This window comes from Rhinolophus ferrumequinum, chromosome X (genome assembly GCF_004115265.2).
Source record: "Rhinolophus ferrumequinum isolate MPI-CBG mRhiFer1 chromosome X, mRhiFer1_v1.p, whole genome shotgun sequence".
Classification (NCBI taxonomy): Eukaryota; Metazoa; Chordata; class Mammalia; order Chiroptera; family Rhinolophidae; genus Rhinolophus; species Rhinolophus ferrumequinum.
The window spans coordinates 38297387-38321095 of record NC_046284.1 but is presented as its reverse complement, the minus strand read 5'-3'; the positions used below and the strand labels follow the sequence as shown (position 1 = coordinate 38321095).

General features: G+C 38.5%; 1 protein-coding gene across 1 annotated transcript in view; it reads left to right on the top strand.

Annotated features, from left to right (window-relative positions):
• The window catches only part of DOCK11 (dedicator of cytokinesis 11), a 212920-nt gene that overhangs the window by 48399 nt on the left and 140812 nt on the right, over window positions 1–23709 (top strand). The window contains 6 exon segments of the mRNA XM_033112064.1: window positions 10928–11062; window positions 13497–13674; window positions 14072–14151; window positions 15776–15859; window positions 19357–19497; window positions 20699–20911. Of these exon segments, the coding sequence (XP_032967955.1) occupies window positions 10928–11062; window positions 13497–13674; window positions 14072–14151; window positions 15776–15859; window positions 19357–19497; window positions 20699–20911 (831 nt within the window).

Genomic DNA, 23709 nt, shown 5'->3' with positions numbered 1-23709 from the left:
AATAACGAATCCAAGTTGTAGGATTGTGTGTCACCTGTGTCTAATCAAGGACCTCCACACATGGTGATGATAAGAGAATCCATTTGTTGAGGACTTAATAAGTGCCAGGCACCATACTGTATGTTTTATATTCTATGTCTCATTTGATCCTCACGGCAGCCCCATGTTACAGGTACTGTATTATTCTTAGTTTATAGATGTGGAAAGTGAGGGACAAAGAAATTCAGTGATTAATCCCAGGTCCGACAGCTCCAAGTTTTCAGAGGTGGGATTTGAACCTAGGCAGGCTGATGCCTGACCATATGCTCTTAACCAGCACACCGTTGGTGCTCACTAGCTGAGGGAGTGAGACTCAAATCTTTATTATATCTCCTATCAGAGTTGTCAGGTTTAGAAATGCGTGTGTGAGGGTTGTAATTCTGTGCAGGTTGTCATAAAATGGTTCTGTAGTTTTTGACTGCACTCCCCCTAACGTTCTCAAAATATTTAGGTGTTTTATCCATACCTGAACTTTAGCCCAACATTAAGTAAATATAATGTATGGAAATCTGGATTCATAAAATAAGACATTATGGAATTAATATCTGTACAAAACAATTCACCACAGGATTCCTTTCAATGGTGAGTTATTCTAATGCCTGTAAATTATAATTTGCTATGCATATAACTTTTGTGGGAGCTCATATATTGAAAATCAAAATAAAGTTGCCTATAAAAAGTGCATGCTTTAAATTTTCTTTCACTATTTGTTAAATACAGATTGGTTGATGTGGTAGGCAGAATACTGTGTTTCCCTGAAAGTAAGACCTTGCTGGACCATCAGCTCAAATGCGTCTTTTGGAGCAAAAATTAATATAAGACCTGATCTTATTGTAATATAAGACCGGGTATAATATAATATAATATAATATCATACCGGGTCTTACGTTATTTTTTGCTCCAAAAGACACATTAGAGCTGATGGTCTGGCTAGGAATTATTTTTGGGGAAACACAGGAATAACCTCTCCCCCAAAGATGTCCATGTCCTAATCCCTGGAACCTATAAATGTTCCCTTACATGACAAAGGGTAGTTAAAATTGCTAATCAGCGGATACGGAGATTAACCTGGATTATCCAGGTATGCCCAGTATAGTCACAAAGGTCCTTACAAGTGGAAGAGGGAGGCTGAAGAGAGTTAGGGAAAGAGAGGGGAGGACAGAAGCAGGGTCAGAGTGCTATGTTGCTGGTGTTGACAGTGGAGGAAGAAGCCATGGGCTGAGAAATGTGGACAACCTCTGGAAGCTGGAAAAGGCCAGGAAATGGATTCTCCCCTACAGCCACCAAAAGGGACCAGAGCTGTGGGGACAGAGCCAGGAGTGCAGTTTCCAGGCTCTCAGCCTCATGCTAAAGGGTGCTGGCTCAGGTAGTAAATGGCCATCAACTGTGATTGGATGGCCATCAGCTGTGGCTAGTTGGCTGTCAGCTGTAACCAGTGAGCCATTGGCCACTAATATAACTGCTGTGGCTACGCTAGCAGCAAATGGGGGCTAGCAAGAAGATGGTGGCTGAGCTGGCAAGCGCGGATTGCAGTTAGCACGGCAGAGTGCAGTTAGCAAGGGGTTGGTTGGTTGGCAGAGAAGCAGATGGCAGGTTGCGGATCATGTGGCTCCTGCTTCCTGTGTCTCCAACCCAGCCGCCAGCGAGACTATAGTGGTATGACTCCCCTATCTATGGCTCCATGGGTGTTCCTTTTTGGCCTCACCATGTCCTGCGTTCTTATGTGGGGAGCTCTTATGTGGGGAGTGGGACTAGAGACCCTGCATGACACCCTGCATGACAACAGCTCTGCTACAATGTTGATTTTAGCCCAGTGAGACCCATGTCAGACTTCTAACCAACAGAACTGTGAGGTAATATATTTGTGTTGTTTTAAGCCAGTTTGTGGTAATTTGTTACAATGGCAGTAGAAAACGAATTCAGTTAGTTAAATGTTGATTGTTCAGCTTGTGTATTAGCTATCCCTGAGGTTGCAAACTCCACCACTTACAGGGGCCAGCCAGGAACTGTGCATGAAGTGGGTGGTGGGTCTGAAGCACCCTGGTGATCACATGGCCTGGCTGAAGGGCACAGCTGCTGCTTTTCTCCAGCTAATTGTTGCTCTGCTGCTGCTGAGCTAGACTCTTTGCTTTTCCTCTTTTTATCCCCAGCTGTTCATATTTTGGCCACTCAATGTTTTTAGTGAGATATAATTCACATACCAGAAAAACTCTTAATTGCTTTTTAAAACCTCTACCAAACAGTAGGCAACAGAAGGAAAGGAAGGCTAAACCAAATTGTTCATATGTGCTGCACACCTCTTTAAAAAAGTGAATAGAGAATAATTTGAAAGATGAAGGCTATAATGAGACTTGGGGATTATGTCTGGTTATGGGTTTCACTTATCCCAGCTATTCTCCAAATTGGATTATGGGTCTCCATTGTGGATTTCTGGGAGCTGAATATATATCCTATATCTTCTGGTTTCACCTCCTAAGCCATAGCAGTAGTATTGTATTTCAGGATTTATCACAGCTAGAAGGGGCATAAGAGGAAAGTTCAGCTAGATTTCAAGGTGTCTGAGGGATTTTGCCAATATATTTTTTTCTTGTAAGAATTGCGTTTTATATATAGATGATGTATTATACAAATGTACACTTGAAACCTCTAATTTTGCTAACCAATATCACCCCCAATAAACTTACTAAAGATAACAGTTAAAACACAAATCTTGGGCCGGCCAGGTGGCTCAGGTGGTTGGAGTGATGTGCTCCCAAAGTCTAGGTCACCCGTTTTTGATTCCCACATGGGCCAGTGAGCTGTGCCATCTACAGCTAAGATTGTGAACAATGGCTCTCCCTGGAGCTGGGCTGCAGTGAGCAGCTGGAGGTCAGCATGGGCTGCTGTGTGCTGCCAGGAGCGGCTGGTGGCCAGTGTGAGTGGCCTGGAGAGCTGCCGTGAGCTGCTGTGAGCAGCCAACTGATGACCGGCAACCCACTGCCTCAGCAGGCGGCGGGGAGGGGGTTGAGAGCGCAGGGCTCATAATACCAGTGTGCGGTGTCCTACACAATTAGACTGAGAAAAAATGGCTTGAACTGGAGTTGGTGGGGGGAAGCGAAAGAAGGGGGGAGAAAAAAACACAATTCTTTTTTTTTTAATCTAGTTCAGCATTGTCGAGCTTAGTTAAAACTTGCAGTATTTAATGCACTCTTTCTGTATATAAATAGAGGGCATGTGAGTGTGTGGAGCAGACAGGGAGAGGATTGGGTGTGGGTAGCAGTTTTGGAGTCACCTGGCTGGAATTTGGAGTTAGGGCCAAAGCAGAAGTCCAGGTCTATGAACCAAGGTGCATTGTGGGACTCTGGCTTGTACCCTTAGGTGTCCTGTTACAGGGTGGTGGTTCGTATACCCTCCTCCTCCTTTGGCCGGGATTGGCTCAGGCCGAGGAGAGAGGCTAAACGTAAAGGTGGGGTGAGTGGCTGACCTACCTCTTGGAGAGTTGGGAAAGGGACAGGCAAAAGCCCTGAGGCAAAGGGCTGACAGAGTTTATGAGACATTCTGAAAGGAACTATGTTGTCTTTGAAGTGAAGAATATTAATGAATCTCACAAGCAAATGGGAAGATGATTCAGGTATGCCATTACCTGAGTCATTTTCCTGATACTGGTGGCAGTTTTATCCTTGCATCTGGAGTCCCCCGCCTGCTAAGACCTTCAGCCCACACTGGTGAGGCGCTTTGGCAGCCTTAGCAACAGGCACCACAGTGCTAGAGTTCACAGAGTTGAGAGCAGAGAACCTTTTCTATCAGAAAGTGCAAGCTTTGATAGCCCTGCGAACTCACAGCAGACTAACCAGGAAGCTACAGCAGAAGGATTTGGGTGTTCGTCATGACTCATTAGCAAATAACAGCCTACAGGAGCTATCTTCCCTCCTATTTTATCTCTGCCTCCTTGATGTGCTATGGCTTGACATTGGCCTGTAGATCTCTCTGGGGCTGACAGGGATTAAAGTAGTGCAGCTTGGTGCCTTTTAGAGTGAGGTGCACGTTTAACGTTCTTTATTCATCTAAAAATTTCTGGATTTTTAAAATTATGTAGAATCAGACCTTTGGCAAGTTTGAAATGATGCACAACCAGTTTAAACTGAGTTTTATAAACAAGTCCAAGTTCTTTCCCTGCACATTTTGACTGTCAGAAATAAGGGAATGTAATAGCAAGGAAGAGGAAAAATAAAATTATGAGAGAAGGTAGGGAGAAAAGAATGAAGGAAAGAGGGTTAGAAGAGATTCAGCAAAATCCAATAGATAAAAGGGAATCAGAAGACTCCTACTTTATAAGATCTTTTGAGAAAGCAGCCTGTGAACCGTAATAGGATGTGAATAATGTAGCCAAAGTAATTCATATACGAGCTGCTTTAGAAAGTGAAACCTCCCTAGCTAGCTGCCAGAAAGCTTTCAAAAAAAGTCAGTGATGAGGGAACTAGGGAAAAAGAGACTGGTGAAAGAACTAAGCTGAGTTCTTCATATTGGAAGATTATACAACCCAATAGTTAGGGAATAAATTTGCGTTTTCCCCAGTATATACCTTCCCCCCAGCTCTAATCTGTTGTTAGGGTAGTCTTCACCACTTTCTGCAGTTGTCATTATTTCCCCAGAAGTGCTTGCTGAGCATCCCTGTTATTGGCTGAGAACTGAGGACAGTGACTAATGATGTGTATCACTCCACAAGTCACAGTCTCAGTGCCTGAGCAGGTCCTTTCACTGAGGAGGATGCTAGTAGTATCATGTACCTCTTGCAGAAACCCTGTTGGTTGTCTGGGCGCAGTGACCACTTCACTCAAAGCTTATAATTTGCTTTGTTCTTGGTGTTCATGTTAAAACAAGACAAGCTTTGTCATATGTGATTAATTTCCTCAATTTGTACTTCCTAGTTAATGAGAACATACCCCATTGCCACTCTTCAATTCCTAGAAAATTTTTAGAGAGAAATTTAAGATATCATTAGAAAGCAGTGATCCCCTTTGACAGAAACTCCAGTCCTCACAGAAACCTATTCATTCACATTCTCTATTTCTCAAGAAACATCTCTTTTTTTCCAACTTCTTTCCATATCAGTGAAAGAATTTGATGTGGACTAGATAGCTTTGATACTGGACATGACCTTCCCCTAGTATTTAGAACTGTTTTTCCTAAGGGATTTAGTGATACATGGAATAAGGAAGAATCTGCTCTCGAGGGTGGTTTTTCATTATATAAAAAAAATCTGTTGCAGATTCTTGGCCAACTGTTGGGACACCCACCTTTATGTATCTTCTTATCTCAGTTTGGTCACATTCCTCTAGCTCTCTTCTACCCGTTCTCAGCAATTCAACATTGAAGTATCCGGGTATGTTATCGGGTTGCAAGTTCAACTGTTTGATGTATGACTCACTTTTAGTGCCCTTTTTCTTTCCTTCCTTTCACTAAAGAGAGGCATTGGTTATATATGCAGAGGCTAAAAGTCCTCACTTACTCTTTGACTGTTACGGGAGGGTTTTTTTTCCCCTTCTTCTACAGTGGGAGAACAACAAATCAAAAGAGGATTTTACCTAAAAAGTACATATGCTATTAAAATAATTGTTGAGAGGCCAAGGTCACTGTGTTTTTGGAACTAAAAGAAGAGAAAATCTTTTGTCTTTGATGTGTTACTGCATTGTATTCCCAAGTCTACCACACTCTCACAGCTAACAAATGGATTACACTCATTTTATGGGAAAGGGATTTCTCATGAATTTGTTTCTTTATGTTTTGTTTTCCCTTATTCATTGATGACTGTTTAAAACCATTTATTAGAGGCTTCTCATGTGCCAGATACTATTAGCAATCACTGAATTCATCACCAAATATATATTGAATGCTAGTACAAGGTGTTAGCATTGCGGAGGATAAAGAGAAGTGTAATAGTATGTAGAGCTTAAAACTATTTGGGAAGATGAGACACAATAAAAATAATGAATTGTTTAAAGGTAGTACAGAGACCAAGTGTCATATGAGTTCAGATCACAGTGATCTGGGGTCAGGGAAGGCTTCTTGAAGGAGGTGGGGCCTCAAAGGAAGGGACTCAAAAAGGAGGTGAGTGTGGCAGGCAATATGTATAGGGCAGGTGTTAGGAGAAGTTGTGCAGTCATGAGAGTTGGTCTGGAGCTTGGTATCTCCCTGTGCCTCAGTTTGTCCTCTATAACGTAGAGATGATATTAGTAATTACCGTACAAGGTCGTTAAGAGAATTAAACAATATAATATGAGGAAAGCACTTAGCCCGAGTGTAAAGGGGTAAGCATTCCACAGATGTCAGCAATTATTATTTTATATTATTAGTAGGATTGTGGGAGTGCCTTGAATGGCGAATCAGGCATGTGAGCCTTGCCATGTGGGTAATTGAGGGTCACTGAAAATTTGAGCAGGGCCATAATATGCTGAAAATAAAGCTGAGAAAACAATTTGTCTGTAATGAGAAGGATGGATCATAGACCCCTCCTACTAGACTTTGCCTCTAGCTAAATAGTTTAAAAATCTCCAGTGCCCAGATATGGTAGAATTATTTACGAAAAGCTTAACCAGTTCTTTTTAAACCAGTTTCCCAGAGAGTAGACCTATGTGATATATTAAAACTTGGTGGGACTGTACAATGATATGGTGGAGAGAGGTGAGTGATATATTAGATTGCCAACCTACTGGTAGGGGTTCATCGGCAGGATGAAGTTCCTGACATTCGTCTACAATAAACCGCAACTCAGTTTTCTGGTAAGTTGTGGGGTTTTCTTCTCTATTGTTTCTTTCATCTTTGCTCAGAACATCTCTGAGACCAGTGTGTCTCTTGCTCTCCTGCTTTCTCCCTTTCCTTGCTGCCTGCCTCTTCGTTCTGTTCTGTCTGAGACATTAGTCAAATAAGTTTCCCTGGCCCCATTTCTACATTGCTCTTGGCCCACCTACTTTGCCTGTCTACTTTGCTGAAAGCCTTTACAACATCCTTTCTCAGGGCTCCTGATTCATTAATTTTGAGCCGAACATAATTAACCTCTAGGTAACACACATAGGGGAACACTCTTGAGATTTGTTGTATAAAATAATAAAACGCTTTCTAATTTGAGGATACTAAGTGCTTAAACTTCTTGCCTTCCATCTTTGATTCATCTGAATGACAGAAGGCCTTTGTTTCTGCTCCAGAAAGGGTCATGTGGTAAATGTTCAAAAAGTTGTCATGCAGACAGCTCAGGGCCTTCAGAATGATCTCTGGCTTCCTCTCTGTTTATTCTCCTGGGTGGTCTGAGTGGGCCCCTCATCAGGATTCGTGCTTCTCATTGAGTAAGGTGGGGAATTTTCAGCTGGGTTCACCATCTAGGAAAAATAATAAAGCAGAAGAGAAGACGGAGGAGGAAGAATATGGGCATTACAATTAAACACCATTCTATTGGATGAAACTGCTAGAGAATCTGCACTGGAGAATGGATTATTCATTCATTCATCATTTATTTTGTAAACGTTTGACTCCAGCCTGTCATATGTTATAGATACTGGTCTAAAAGAAACAGACAGAAAATAGATAAATTAATAAAATTTATTTCGATAGTGATCATTCTAGAAAAAATAAAATAGGGTGCTACGATGAGGGTAGGTGGTCCTAGAAGGCCGCTCAGAGGCGATAAGATTCAAGCAAAGACCTGAAAGAAGAGAGTGAAGAATGTGGATAGGTGGGGAAGAGGATTCCAGGCTGAGGGAATAGAAGATGCAAAGGCCTGAAGGAGCTTGCTTGGGGTGTTTGAGGAATACCTGGTAAGCCAGTGTAGCTGAAGCAGCATAATTCAAGTCCAAGAGCTAATTCGAGGCCAGATCATGTACATCATCCTAGGCTATGGTGAGGATTTGGGGTCTTATTTTAACTTTGATAGGAGGACATTTGAGGGTGTAGGCAAGATGCTCTGTGTCTCTGTCACATGATTCTGATTCCAGTTCCACCATTGACTTGCCTGTGTGAACTTGAGTGAGCTCTTGGTCTCTCAGTTTGCTGTTAGGTAAAATGTGGATTATGGTCCTGATTCCCAAGTGACATTAAAAGAATTAGTAATTGGTTACAAAGGCCTTGAGGCCTTCAGATGAAAGGTATGATATAGAGTAGTTACCACTCTTCTATATAGTCATTATTTTAACAGCAGTCTTCTTTTTGAAATGGAAAAAACAATGTAGGTCTGTACCCAAAGTAACAACATCCCTTAAAAAATGTCAAGGAAGTCATGTTTCTGATTTTCATTTTGGTTCCATATGAGAGTTTTAGGTTACTCCTTTCTTTGAAAGGCACCTTAAAAGATCCCCAGACATTGAAACCTAACATACATCGTGAGAAGAGATCTTAGAGATCTCTTTTTGGGGCAGAGTCTGATTTCTATAGAAATGACTTAAGAGGGAAAAACAACAACAGTTTCCTTACTGTACAAAATGTGTGCTTCTAGCCTGTGGGAAATCGCTTGGGGAGGGTAGCCTCCAGCCTAGGAAGGCTGCTGTGTTCTTCATTCAGTTTCAGTAAAATTATTTGTAGATCATGTGATCTACAAATAGATCACCTGCTCTGGTCCCATCATTTTACGACTGAGGAAACTGAGAGAAGCAGAGTCTTGAGGACAATTTCACTGCTGGTGAGCAGGAGTGCTGGAAGAGAGTTAAGATCATATGACTTTCAGGCATCTCCTCTCTCCTAAGATTCATGAGCTACCTACCTCAGTGTCACATTTAGACATAATTACAATGTTATAGGAAATGATTTACTGTAATTTCAGATCCCTTTCCATCTCTTTTGTAATGATGTGCTTGGCTAATATTTGAAGTGGCAGCTGCCACAAACATCTTTGCTTGGTGAGGCAGCTGTACATGAAAAAAATTTCACAGACTATAATTTGACTCTGTGCCACAAATGTTTGCTCTGTATTTTCCCTTCCTCTGCTCCTCTCTTTGTTGCAAGCTATGGACTGCAAGTGGATTTTACAGACTGTACCACTGAATCTATAGACTTTAAGTTTTAGATTTGATCATAGTTCAGATTCTAATCTGCTTGTAATTTTTTCATATTAATTTTTGCCTGGAAAACATATTTTAATTTTTTTCATACATAATTATTGTAATAACTTTTTAAAAAGTGGTGTTTTCATTTTTAATTAGGTTCAGTATGTAATTTTAGGTCTTCTGTTTACATCATTTTAATAACATGTGAACCATTGTCATGAAAAGAAGCAAACATGTACATACACGTGTATGTGGTTACACACACACAGACACACTCACACTCACTCACCGTTATGGTTAACATTTCTTTGTGTGTGAATCTAGATTTCTTCAATTATAGCTCCAATAAACTTGAACGTAGGTAAGTCAAATACGAGACTATATGACTCTACCTCCCTCTCTCCCTTCCTCCCTCCTTCCTTCTTTCCCTCCCTCCCTCCCTCCCTTTGTAACCTAATGCAGTAACATTTACATGATTGGCAATGAAAAACAAAGTGATATTTTCTGCTTGGACTTCTTTCTTTTGATACCACATAGCCCACATGGCCACTCCCTGAAATAGAAGCTGTAGCATTTACCAGTCTAACTTGTTAGGGTGTTCCTCACATTGGAATATTTTTGTCATTAATTGCAAAATCAATGATATTTAAACAAGTCAAAAATAACTGCAAGCATGTTTCTTTCTACTGGTTTTTCTAAAAAGAAATGCCCCTTAACAGGTTTCTGTATTTTGCTTACTCATGCTGTAGAGAAATAAATTGTTGATATTTCAGGTACTTTGCCAGGTATGAAGTAGTTTTTAAGAATGATCTTGCTAAATGGTAATCTTTCCATAATTAAAGTTTTTAAAATAGACATCATAGTGGACATCATAGTGGATCATTGGATGTGTGATTGAAAATGACAAGCTTAAATCTTAAAGTGAATGTCTGAGAGTAAGACAAGATGCATTGGAATGCATTTATTTCCTCAATAATCAGCAACAGTCTACTTCCTAGTCTATCTTCCCATTCCTTGAAATGATTTTATATACAGCATCCTGGAGAATTTTACTATAACAAATGCTTGGCTTGACACAGCTTGCAGTTGGCGGCTTATTGAAAGAAGCATCATTTCATCAGAGAGCTCTGAATCTCCTTTTCTCACCTTCTTTATCAGGTCCAAGATTCTTTTTAAGGGACACTAGAGGGGCAGCATGAATGAATCAGGCTGTCTTCCTCCTTTTCCCCATTCCTGTGGATTTTGCTGTGAGTTGTAGTAACAGGCTCCTCCTTAACTGTTGTGAATCCCTAATTTCAAACGAATGACAGAATCCCATTGGGCCTGTTGTCTCAAATCTCAGCATTCAGGGCACTCAGCAATAACTGGTAGATACCTAATGACTCAGTGTTTCCCTGTGAGTGTGTTATAAGCTGGGCTTTCAGAAGTTGGGGACACTGGAACAGAATAGGTGAGTGCAGTAAGATGTGCGGGTGAGATGTAAATATATGATAGTGTGTGTGTGTGTGTGTGTGTGTGTGTGTTTATGTTTATACATGGATTTGTGATGATGTGATGGAAATTATAGGAATTTAGTCATGGTTTGCAATTAAATTGGAAAAGATGCTATAGTGAAATGGATAGTTGGATTCAAATACAAAAATATTTTATAAAGTTTAAAGTGTTAAAACTTCTTCTCTAGATATTTGACTAATTGAGAGTGAATCACTTGACTTCAAATTTTCCACTAAAAAAATGAAGATAATTATAATTCCTAATGACTTTCAGAGTTGTCTGAATATTGTCCGGATATAATGCCTGTGGCTAGGTTTTCAAGGTTTTTAGTTCAAAGAAGCTGTTCAAATGAAATGTATATGTAACAAAGGTTTTTCACCCTATAGGTATTCAAGAGACGGTATTTTTACTTAACTCAGCTTCCTGATGGTTCATATATTCTCAATTCCTATAAAGATGAGAAAAATTCGAAAGAATCTAAAGGTTGCATCTACTTGGACGCCTGCATTGACGTTGTTCAGGTAGGGCTGTAGAGGTAATCTTTCTTTCTTGAGGAGGGTTACTGATCAACTCTTCAGAACCTCAGCCCTTTTCTCTCTTGGTTAACAGCATCTTATCCACCAAAATATTCATACTAGACACCTCAGAATCCTATGTAGTTGCCCCACTCTTGCTCTGTGCCAGTATTCAAGTGTTTACCGAGTCCTTTGGAGTCTGACTCCCAAAGCCCTCTTAAATCTCTTACCATTTTTCCATTCTCACAACGCTTCCTCTGGTTTTCCCTTTTCTCCTCTCTGGCCTAGAGTCTTGCCTTCCTGCTTTATGATTTCTCTTGCCCCACTCCATCTTCCTAAGACATAGATGGGGTCCTTCACTTGTCTACTCAAAACCTTTTGGCTCTTGATTTACGACTTGCAGAGTGAGATCTGAAGCTCTTATCATGGCATAGTAGGCCCACGGTGATTGGGCCTTACCCAGCTTTCTAACCTCATCCCGCCTGCATCTCCTTACCCATTCTGCGCTCTAGTCATACCAGGTTAAGCCCTCCACAGAGTTTCACACATATGTGCCTTTCTTACATTTGTTTCTCTGCTTGACATATACTTTCACCTTCTGTTCCTGTATAAACCTTATCTTTTAAGACTTGGTTCTAATAGCACTTCTACCATGAAATGTTTTCTATTTTCTTCCTCAGCCTTATGCCCTTCCCTTAATTTCACTAAGTGGAAGTAAGCTCCCTCTCCCTTGTGTGACTACTTTGCTTTTTCTTCTATCATACTCTAATTTGTGAATCATACTCTAATTTGTGGGTAATACTGCACATTCATTTTTGGATTACTTATGTCTGTGTCCTCTATAATAATGAGCAGTGTTCTGCACAGAGTAGTGGCTTAACAAATGTTTGCTGATTTGAATTACTGAGGGGACATGGAAAAACATGGGGTGGGAAACGGGGCAGAGAGACGATCTACTAAAATGGAAGTTGATTGACCAAGGGATAGGAGCATTTACTACAGAGCCAGTGTGCCATGGTCGACAAGAGGGAGCACTGGGGTTTCAACACCTGAATCTTAATTTTCAGAACTGTAAAGTGGGATTAATAATGTCTATTTCCCTGATCAAACAAGATTATCATGAGGATCAAATGAAAAAACACTTGGAAGAATATGAAAATCTATGTGACTGCCAGATGTCTTTGCTTTCTTACCTTACTGGAAGAAAGAGAATATACGCAAGTCCCAGATTTTCTCAGTTAGCTCTAGTCTGGATTGACCTTTCTTTATAGTATTCCCAGGGTGTGCTTTCCTCATCTGTTTATGATCCCTCCTCTCAAATATTTTCAAATATATAAATCTTTATGACTTGCAACAGCAGTTTAATGTTATCCTTTGTTTTCCTACACATTGAAAATTAGGAGGAAATTTCTTGGTCCCTTCTTGAATAATGATTGTACAGTGAAAATTATTGATTCATAAGCATTTCTTAAAATTAATGCTGAGGTATTTGGGAGAGGGAGAGTGTCATGTCTTTTGTCATGACAGAGAAGGTGGTAATATAAAAGATTGTGTCATCATATTTGAGGAAAGGAGGAGGGTTTTATTTGCCTTGTGTGCTAGTATTCAGCATAGGCCATTTCCATGTTTTTTGCTGAGAACCCCATGGAATGGAAACCAACTACAGTCTTCTTTTAAGCTACCATGATGCGTATTATGTGTGGTAAAGTGAATTAGGTATCGAAACTGCGTTTTATGGTATGATATAAAGCAAATACCAGATTTATTTTAGGTCACATTGAAACTTGTTTTTAATGGCTGATTTTGAAAATCTATAAATATGCAAAGGAAACTTTAAGGAGAGTGGAAATTGTAACGTTTGCTTACTTTTGTGGTGGTGGTTTATGTAAATGTGAAGGATGTCAAATAACCCTAAACAAGTAGTATTTTATGCCAAATTTGTGTGTATATCACTGTGCTCAGTACTGAGGGAACATAAAAGATATGTTTGACATGGTCATTGATTGTCTTGGTTTCTATTTCTTGTTGAAAGAAGCAATTCTTTAATAAAATTATTGACATACATATGTGGTACGCTGAGGTAAAAAAATAAACTAATGAAATCTAACATTAAAAGAGCAGTTAAACTGTTGTCTGTGTGTATGAGTTTATGTTTCTTTGTTCGTTTGTCTTATTCCTTTGTTTAGTGGTTACCAGAGGGTTAGGGGGGTAGAAGGGATGGTAGAAGAAGGAAAGGGGGGTCAAATATATGGTGATGGAAAGAGAACTGACTGGGTGGTGAGCACACAATGCAATATATAGATAATGTGTTATAGAAATGTACACTTGAAACCCATATAATTTTACTAACCATTGTCACCCCATTAAATTTAATATTTAAAAAAGACAGAAAAAGGCAACTAAACTAACTGAACTTGTGCTTTTTCTTTTTCCCCTCTAGTGCCCCAAAATGCGCCGTCATGCTTTTGAACTCAAGATGTTAGATAAGTATAGCCATTATCTGGCTGCTGAAACTGAGCAGGAGATGGAGGAATGGTTGATAACTTTGAAAAAGATTATTCAAATCAATACTGACAGTTTAGTGCAAGAGAAAAAGGACACGGTAGAAACAGCACAAGGTCAGAATTTTAAAATGATTCATTATTGAGGTAAAGCCTTTGTCTTTAATCCATGGGAATGTCTATTGTGCAGGGTGAATATAGGACTCTTAGTCTTGAAGGTTGACCTACTTCTTCGTTAAAAGTGACTAAGGAGGTTGATAGATTTTACTTTTAAGAGTTGATGTTATAATACATGGGCTCTGACACATGAAATATAACCAGACTAAAACTGATAAGGAATTCATGGCAGATTGTCAAAAGTCCATTAAAGTTTTCCCTGTGCTTTCATAATCAAAATTCTTCCCAATAAATCCAGTAGGAGAGGATGGGGTGGGAGAGATAGTTAGGATATTCCTCTTAGGTGATTAGTAGTGGTCTGTGTGGTTTGGAACATTTACTTTTAATGAATTTGCAGATGATGAAACTAGCAGCCAAGGAAAAGCTGAGAACATCATGGCCAGTTTGGAAAGGAGCATGCATCCGGAACTGATGAAGGTACTTCTTTCCTATGGCAACTTGCCTTCAGCTGAGACAATGCAGGATTACCTATTAATGTTTAAATACTGGATTCCATTTGGCAATGTCATTTCTAAGTTAAAAACCACAGCAAATGAGTGAAATAGGTAGAGATTTTAAAAGAAAAGTTACACTCTTAAAGTTGGACTTGTAAGTGCCAACTAACATTTTGGTAAAAATCTTATTTTTTCCTAGATGCCAGGAAGGTATTTCTAGATCCTGGTGACTTTATTAATTTTATCTGTTACTACTTAATTCAGTTTTATTACAGTATCTTCGGAGGATTAGTTCTAGGACCCCCGGGGATACCAAAATCTGAGGATGCTCTAGTTCCTTATGTAAGATAGCATAGTATTTGCATATAACCTATGCACATCCTCCTGTATACTTTAAATCATCTCTAGATTACTTATAATACCTAATACAATGTAAATGCTATGTAAATAGTTGTTATACTGTATTGTTTAGGGAATAATGACCAGAAGGTCTATGCATGTTCCACTGAAGACACAACCACTGAAGGACTAATTACATGGAACACCTCCACAAAAATGTAACATTTTAAGAAATATATATTTTTGTTTTGTGGTTGATTGAATCCATGAATGCAGAACCTGCAGATATGGAGGGTCGACTGTATTGTATGTCATTCATAAAAATACATGGTCTTCTTTCAAGAGGCTGTTGGTATAGATTGAACATGATTTTCAATCTAGTGATTTGTATATGTTAATTTCCTATGCAAATCATATGTCCTTTCTATATGTAAATAGGTATGTATATGACGTATATGAATAATTTCATTACATAAAGATTTTGGTGAACGGATATCATTGGTGTTAATTACTCTGCTCTTTAGAGTTTGAGGTGAGCCAATTTGGAAAGTGTAAAGGTGATTATCACACTTATCTCTGTGGTCTCTGTACTATAATAGATTAGCAGGTTTAATAACCCATTCATTTATTTAAATACTCGTCAAACCTACTTATTTTTACTTTATTCCTCTACCTGGACTACTAAGTTACACAGATTTAGAAGTTACTATTTTCTGTTTTAAAATTATCTTTCTCTTAAGCTTCAAAGCTATTTTCCAAAATTTAGGAATATATTCATGATCCCCTGATCTAGGCTTTCTATGATTTCATAGATTTTAATGTATCCCCTCTGACTCTTTGTCATTCCAGACTGTACAGCCCATTATGTTTTTCCTAAAGTGACAGAATCAGAATTGTGTGTAATATCCTATGGCTAACACCACGGATATGTAAAAGATAGTGTTTTCTCTCTTATTTATTTCTCTTTTACATCCAGAGTCTCTTGGACTCCCTTTTTGTACTACTATGGGTTGAACAACATTCTTGATGTTATGAGAGGAACACAGAGAGTCTAAGAACCTGATCCATAGCTTGTGGGTCATAGTGACATTGACTTTTTGCCATCTTAAGTACATGGAAATGGAGAGTGGTATATTTTTGAAGCTGTGTCAGATTGCTAGTTTCACATAAACTATATATTTAAATGATAATTTCATACTGGTTTGAAGGAAATAAAGTAATGTTTGGTGTGTATGAGCATATATAAATATATATTTTTAAATGTTTAGTATGGAAGAGAAACTGAACAGCTAAACAAGCTCAGTAGAGGAGACGGAAGACAGAACCTCTTTTCTTTTGATTCGGAAGTTCAGGTATTAATAACATATTTTTTTAAATAATCCTAAAATTGTTACTTACTCGGAAAAAAACACCTGTGAAATGTTGAAATCATTGATTTTTGCACACTGGGCATTACTGATTGGTTTGTATTTGTCTGGTTCACTTTGAACAGATAACTAACTTCACTCAAGAGAACTGTCACATATGCAGATAGTTTGAGACTGAATATATATGCTTTTATTTCTCAGTTCTCTATTTTCACTTCATCTCATGCCTCAAAATGGATGAATTAAAGAATCCTTAAAATGGTGTCAGTAGTCTTTTCACATATTAAGTACAACTGTGGTCTAGTAGCAGTGAGTATCTGCAGTGTAAAAGAACACCAGGTCATATAAGACAGATAATTTATTTTCCAGTTTTGATGTAAGCCTGTAGAACTGGGATAATTCTCATGTTTGGCTTAATCCCACTTTAAATGGAAAGTTGGTGTAGGAAAGTACAGGTGTATATGCATGTGTATTTAACCTTTTTCGTGAGAGTTAGGCACTTTTCATACTAAGAGACAGGCAGTTAACATTTAATTTCATGGTATTTTCTAATTAAATTAGTGATTTGGTTAAGTGAAAAATTCTACAGTGTTTGAGTATTGCAAATATTTTTTCTAACAGGAAAATAATTCATGAGAAATGAAATTATTTGAGGGAAGAGCACTTTTTTTATTTTCTTTTTACCTTTTGTACATGAGATTTCTAATTAAAATCTTTGGGATTTGTTTTTTTTGGGGGGAAATAGAAAAGTATTCATTATATAAGTATTACAGTTTTTTCTTCAGTGAAAATATATCATGAAAATATAAAATAATTTGGGGAAGACTGATTTTGTGTGTTTTTTTTGCTTTATACCTTTCTAATTACCTAGGAAAGTTTCCTAATTACATTTTTTGTTTGAAATGGAAAAAGTTTATAGTCTGTAAATAATACAGAAATTTTTCCTTAAGAAAAATATCACATGAGAAAATAAAATTATTTGGGGAAAATTTGTTTCAAATGTTTCATCTTTCCTTCCCCCCATATCATTATTACGTTATGTTTGTAAGTTATGATTTTAAAAAATTATAGCAGGCCTCAGGAATGTCAGTTCTAAGATATTCAGAAATTTCTTTGTTCCATATTTGTCTGAGCCTTTGATTTACACTTCGCCCCCAACTCACCACCCCATGATTGGGCTTTAATTAGACATGGCAACCCCTTTCACGGTATACAAAGAAGCCAATTGACTGTGGTTGGAACTCAATCCAGTATCTTTAAAAATTTGTGGTGTGGTGTTTTTGTGGTCACGAAACTGAACTGATTTTATGTTTAAATTGTTTATCAGTGAGCTATAAGTGAGAGAAAAATTCATAGTTGCAATTAAAGTTTAAGGACAAAAAGTTGAATTTAATGTTGATTATGCAAGGCAGTCTCACCACAGAGAAATCCATGTTGTATATGTTGCGTACATTTTCTAGGTGAAGTGCCAGGTATCCTAAAATACCAGCCTTCTCTTAGACCACAGTTCAGTGTTTAGAGATATGCTAGATGATTGACCTTAGAGAGTAAAGAAGCGCTGACTGAAGGGGGTGGCTCCAACTTTGAACTACTGGGGAAGGCCGTATGTCCCAACATTTGCATTCACGGACCTCGAAGGGAAAAAACTTGGGGGCAGGAGTGGTTTAGTCCAGTTTTTCTTCACATTCCACTGTCTGAGTAAGATAGAAAGGAGAGCAGATAAATGGGCGGAAATTAGAATTGATCTCCATGGCAATGATTTGCCTCCTCTGGCTCCACAGATAAGTATTAAAGGGGGAGTTATCTAGTCCCACACATTTGTATTATTTCTGTAGATAAATAGAGTCAGGGGGAAATTGTGCTTTCGGGTACAAGTATTATATTTCAGGCCCTTTTAAGGAGGATTTTGTTAGTGGTACAGGTTAGGTTAGAATGGCTATAATTATCCAAGATGCTTCAGGCACAATACCTGTTTTGGCTTGAATTACATAGGCAATTGAGAAAAATTCTTGTGTTTCTTGGCTTGCGGTTTTCCATACTGACAGTATTTTTTTCTCAGATTCACCCAATCATTTCCTATCTACCATGTCTCGGATCTTAATGAAAGTATAGTAAGTTATCCCACAATCTATACTTTTCCTCCCATTTGTGAACAGAATGTTAGTCTGTTCAGACATTCAGAATGAACAGATGAACTTAGGTTGCCTGAGCTGTGTGAGCCGAGGAGGAGTGTTCTATGAGTTTCTTTGGGGAGGGACAGATTCCTCCCCTGCTAAGAGGAATTCCTTCACTCACAATATCTTTTTAAAAAACTAAAAAAATATTTGAAAGACCAAAAAGTAAACACACACACACGCACACACACACACACACACCCCTGTTACAGCCAGGGTACATCTCCCAGCTCTGTTAGAAGCTGAGCTCAGAGTTTATCAGTTTCCTAAGCAGACGCCTCTCCTCTCCCTCTGTTCATCGTTTAAACGTAGGTGGTCACCAGAGTTCTAGCCTTGTCCTCCCTCCTTCTCAACCTATAGTTGCCACCGACTCCCAAATCCAGGTCTCCAATCCAGACCTCTCCTATTTTTCCAACCACTTACTAACATCACCTCAAACTCAACACATCCCAAACTGAACTCGTCATCCATACTCATTCTTCCCCCATATTTGCTATTCATTTTTATTTCACAGTTAAGTTCATAACATCACAATTTACCGAATCTTCCAAGTTAGAGACCATTGTGTCATTTTCGATGCCCCCCATATCCATTCATGTCAGTTTTGCCTCCTGCACAGCTCATAAAGGAAACAAAAACTTCTGCCATCCTGGAGCATATATTTTGTGGGGAAGATAATCAGTAAGCAACTAAGTAAATATAAAAATGTAATGTTAGAATACTAAATCAAGGAAAGGGAGTATAGACTCTCAGTGTGCAGTTTTTTTTTTTTTGTTTTGTTTTGTTTTTTAATTGAGTTAAGGAAGGTCTGGAAGTGCCAATTGCATGAAATGAGGGAGTAAGCCATGTGTCTATCTGTGGAAGGAGGGTTCCTGGCAGAACAGCAAGTGCAAAGGCCCTGAGGTGGGAGTGTACTTGGTGTGCTGGAGAAATAACTGATGATGCCAGTGTGGCTGGAACAGAGGGTGGGGAGGAAAGGCAAGAGTTGTAGGAGATGAGGTCAGAGGAATGGGGGGAGGTAGGAAGTCATGTCATATATGAGTAGGGCTTTGTAGGTCAAGGTCAAGGTCAAGGTCAGACTTGTGATTTTTCCATTGCCTTAGATCAGAGTCATCTCCCTCCAGCACTTCTTTATCAGTGTTTGAACCTTAGTCTAAGAGCGCTACAAAGGCTTGTTGAATGAAAAATAAAAAGGATTCAAATGAAGAATGGACAGAAGACGTTGGATTCTGCAATTTTTACTTGTGGATCTATGTTAATATGAATCATATTTTCTTTTGGAAATGATTCATATCATTTGTTTTATAGAGGTTGGACTTTTCAGGAATTGAACCTGATATAAAGCCATTTGAAGAAAAGTGCAATAAACGTTTCCTGGTAAATTGCCATGATTTAACTTTCAATATCTTGGGTCAAGTTGGAGGCAATGCAAAAGGACCACCCACAAATGTATGTAAAACTTTTCCTTTTACCTCCCTTAAACCAGTATATTAAAGAAACTCCTTTCTTTTTTATTGCTGAGAACTAATTTATAGGGTGAAAATTCCATTACTATATGTTTTAATAAATTTGACATGGAAGAATTTCATACATGCCTTTCTTTTGCTAAAATATGAATGTATAATCATCTTGAGAAGATTCATGAAAGTCTTACCTGTTCAAAATAGAAAGAGTAGGCTCTTTGCATTCAAGAGGGATCCGTCCCCAGAACCTGGATAATCCTCAAATTTGTGAATTGTACTAGAGAATATGACTTCTGTGAAATTGCCTCATAGCCATGAGTAATGAACACCAAAGCCATGCAGAGGTACAGATGCTGTGCAGTCAGCTAGCCTCACTCACTGTTCTCAGAGTGAATTTGTTTTGTGCTGCACAGAAAATTCTAATTATTAGCTATCACAGATCATTTGAGTTGCTCAGAAATACTTGAAACTATAAATGTAATATTGCTAGAGAGACTACATTTTATGTTCATCTTGATTTTTTGGTTCAAGTTTTATCTTTGGAAAATATCCACAATGATTTATTCCCTTACAAAGTAGCTTAAATGCACTAGGAGACTTTCTGTGTGTAAAGAGTTAATCTTTATGCCATCTGGCATGAAATTTCTCTTTGTGACCGACCAGCTTTCAAATGCCATCTGTAGAGAGAAATCATGTCTTCCAAAACTGCTGATGGGGCAACAGAGCTTTTGTCAAGTAATTTGATGTTGACTGATATTAGCTCTAATGAAATGTATAATCCAGTAAGCTGTAACACAACAAAAGGGAAGATTTATTTCTTCTACTCTATAATAATGGATGGCATTATTTTGGGGTAATTTCAATAAACCGATAATTAAATTTTATTTGTAGAAAATTGGTGTTGTGCTTTAAATTTGGCTTCTGATTTCTACTCATTTAAAAAAATTTATAACTTGTAACATTATTTATACCTGACAAAAGTTAAAGTTTGATAGCCTGTTATTTAGAATATTCTTTCTTATATGCAAATAAGCTATAATGCAATTTTAGCTAAATGTTGAACTCAGGAGGGAACTGAATCACAGAAACTTGACAGATGAAAAAAATATTATTTTGTAATTTGTGTCCCTCCCCCAACTCCACCTAAAAAAGTTTTCTTTTAAAAATGGAATTGTCTTCATTCCCAGGTTGAACCCTTTTTTATCAGTCTTGCTTTATTTGATGTAAAGAACAATTGTAAGATTTCAGCTGACTTCCACGTAGACCTGAATCCCCCATGTGTCCGTGAAATGCTGTGGGGCACTTCAACCCAACTGGCCAGTGATGGAAACGCAAAGAGCTCTTCACCTGAGTCTTTCATTCACGGAATTGCTGAATCTCAGTTATGCTACATAAAGCAGGTAAAGAATGATCTCAGTTTTGGTAATGCCTTCAGAATGAAAAACAGAAACCCTTGGGTTATTTCATCATGTAGGCCAGTATTTTCATGGGCATTCCATCTCTTGTAAGATCTGTATGTAGGTGTTTTTCTAGTGACAGAAGTTGAAGGGGAAAAAATGGAAACCAGCAAATATGCTGGTAATACACTGGCGAAGTAACATTTTCATTGGGACCATGATGTGAGTCTCAAAGGAAGTATTTTGTGAGATGGAATGCAGATAACAAACGAACACACAGAAACGGATACACAAACAGATACAGACACAGAGACACACTCACACACACACACAGCCATAGACACACAGGCTCACGCAGAGACAACAGATCCAGACACACACCAGACACACAAACACAGACACACACATAGACAGACACACAAAGACATACACACAGACGTACACATATGAGGCCTGACAATTAAATTTGTGAACTCATCCTAGAGAAAGTGCTACATACCTCATTGCTGAATATCACTATGGTCACCTTCGAAGTACTCCTCTTGGGAAGCTGTGCACCAATGCCAGCACCTAGTCCACCCTTCAAAGCAACTTTGGAACTCTTTCTGGAATGGCCATCAGAACTGTCCTCGTATTATCTCTGATGTCCTGAATGTCATCAAAATATCTTTCTTTCAATATTTCCATTTAGGTAAAGAAAGAAGTCATTGGGGGCCAGATCAGGTGAGTAGGGAGGGTGTTCCAATACAATTATTTGTTTACTGGCTAAAAACTTCCTCACAGACAGTGCCGTGTGAGCTGCTGAAAAGTTCAGGTTGTTTTCGTCTTTTTCATGCAGCCTTCCAAATAGAAAACTTGATTAACTGTTCGTCCACTTGGTACAAATTCATAATGAATAATCCCTTTGATATCAAAAAAGGTTAGCAACATTGTTTTGACTCTTGATTTGGACTGATGGAACTTTTTTGGTTATGGAGAATTGGCTGACTTACATTGTGCAATTTGACGCTCTGTTTCTGGGTTGTATGATACACCCATGTTTCATCACCAGTGATGACACAGCCCAAAACATCATCTTGCCTCTCCAAAAGGTCTTGGCAAACCTTGACTCTCCCTTGCTTTTGTTCATCAGGGAGCTCCTTCAGGACTATTTTTGCATAGACCTTTCTCATGCCAAGATTTTCAGTTAAGATTTTCCTAACTGTTTCTCTATCGATGTTTACTTGGTCTGCTATGCTTCTCACAGTCAGCCGGCGATTTTGATGCACAATTCAATGAAGTTTTGCAATGTTTTTGTCAGCTCTGCTAGTTACTGGCCGCCCTGACCTCTCTTCATCAGTGACCTGTTCTCTCCCCTCAAAAAAAACGTTTCATCCGTTTGTACACTGCTGTTTTCTTCTTGGCATTATCCCCATAAAGTTGGACTAACATGTCCCTGGTTTCACTTCCTCTCTTTCCAAGTTTAACAAGAAATTTAATGTTTGTTCGTTGTTCTAATTCAAGCTCAGACATTCTCGCAACGGCATACAAAAACACAACAACAACAATAATAAATGCCACTCAGCAAGACAATGCCACTCAGCAAGACACCACCACACGTCAACACAAACACAGCTGTGAGACACTGATATACCAAAGTTATGGAACCTTACCAGGCTGTTTGTACAGTGCTGCCAAAGTTAGTGCATGGTGGCAAGTTTGCGAACCTAATTGTCAGACCTCGTACACCCATTCTTCTGAGCAAGGCAATAGGTGCTTGAAAGGCTTGTTTCTTTGAGGAAAAAAATTGACCCTACAATAACCTCCCGTTCCTAATTTCCATTTCCACCATGAGAATGTAATTTTAATGGAGCATAAAAGCTCTTCAGACACAGTTCTGGTTGAAAAGCAGTGGAGGTAACTGCTTGTGTCACAGGTGTAATACTGCTCTGTGCTGTCCTACCTGGTGCAGAGACCCCCTGTAGGAAGAGCCTAATAGTTCTGGCATTTTGACCTCCGACCAGACCTGCAGCAATGAGAGGTGAGGCGGATCACAACTGATTGTCTTCCAGACGTTTGCAACTGAAAGGAAACTAGAGTGTGGATAGAATTAAAGTAGGAAGAGGCATAAGAACAAAGCAGCTCGAGTTGTAAGGAGGTTTATTTTTCAAAAAATAAAAATGTTTCTTTTTTTCTGATTATAAAGATAAATACATTATTATGTAGAAAATTCAATCAATACAAAAAGTATAAAGAAGAAAGTAAAAACCATCACCCATAGACGACAACTATTAGCATTTTGGTGAACATCTTTCTAGACATCTCTGTTTTGTATGTATAAAGACATACAGTTTGTGTAAGGGTATACCTAATGTGTATCATATTCATGCTGTTTTATACCTACTATATTAATTTAATATATCATTCTATATCAATATTTCTGGATCAGTTACATTCTTATTGAAGGCTAATATGGTATTCCATTGATTTAGATAGTTAGCATATTTCTAATTTTTAGATGTAATGAATAACGCTGCATTGAACATCCACGTGTGTACATATTAGCTCATTTGTTGAATTATCTCCTTAGAATAAATTCCAAGCACTGAGGTTTTCAGGGTCAAAGATTATACTTACCGTGGTTCCCCCAAAATAAGATCTAGCCAGACAATTCGCTCTAATGCATCTTTATATTAAATTAATATAAGACCCAGTCATATTTTACTATAAGACCCAGCCTCATTTTACTATAATATCAGACCCAGTCTTATTTTACTATAAAATAGAAGACCGGGTCTAATATAATATGATATAATACCAGG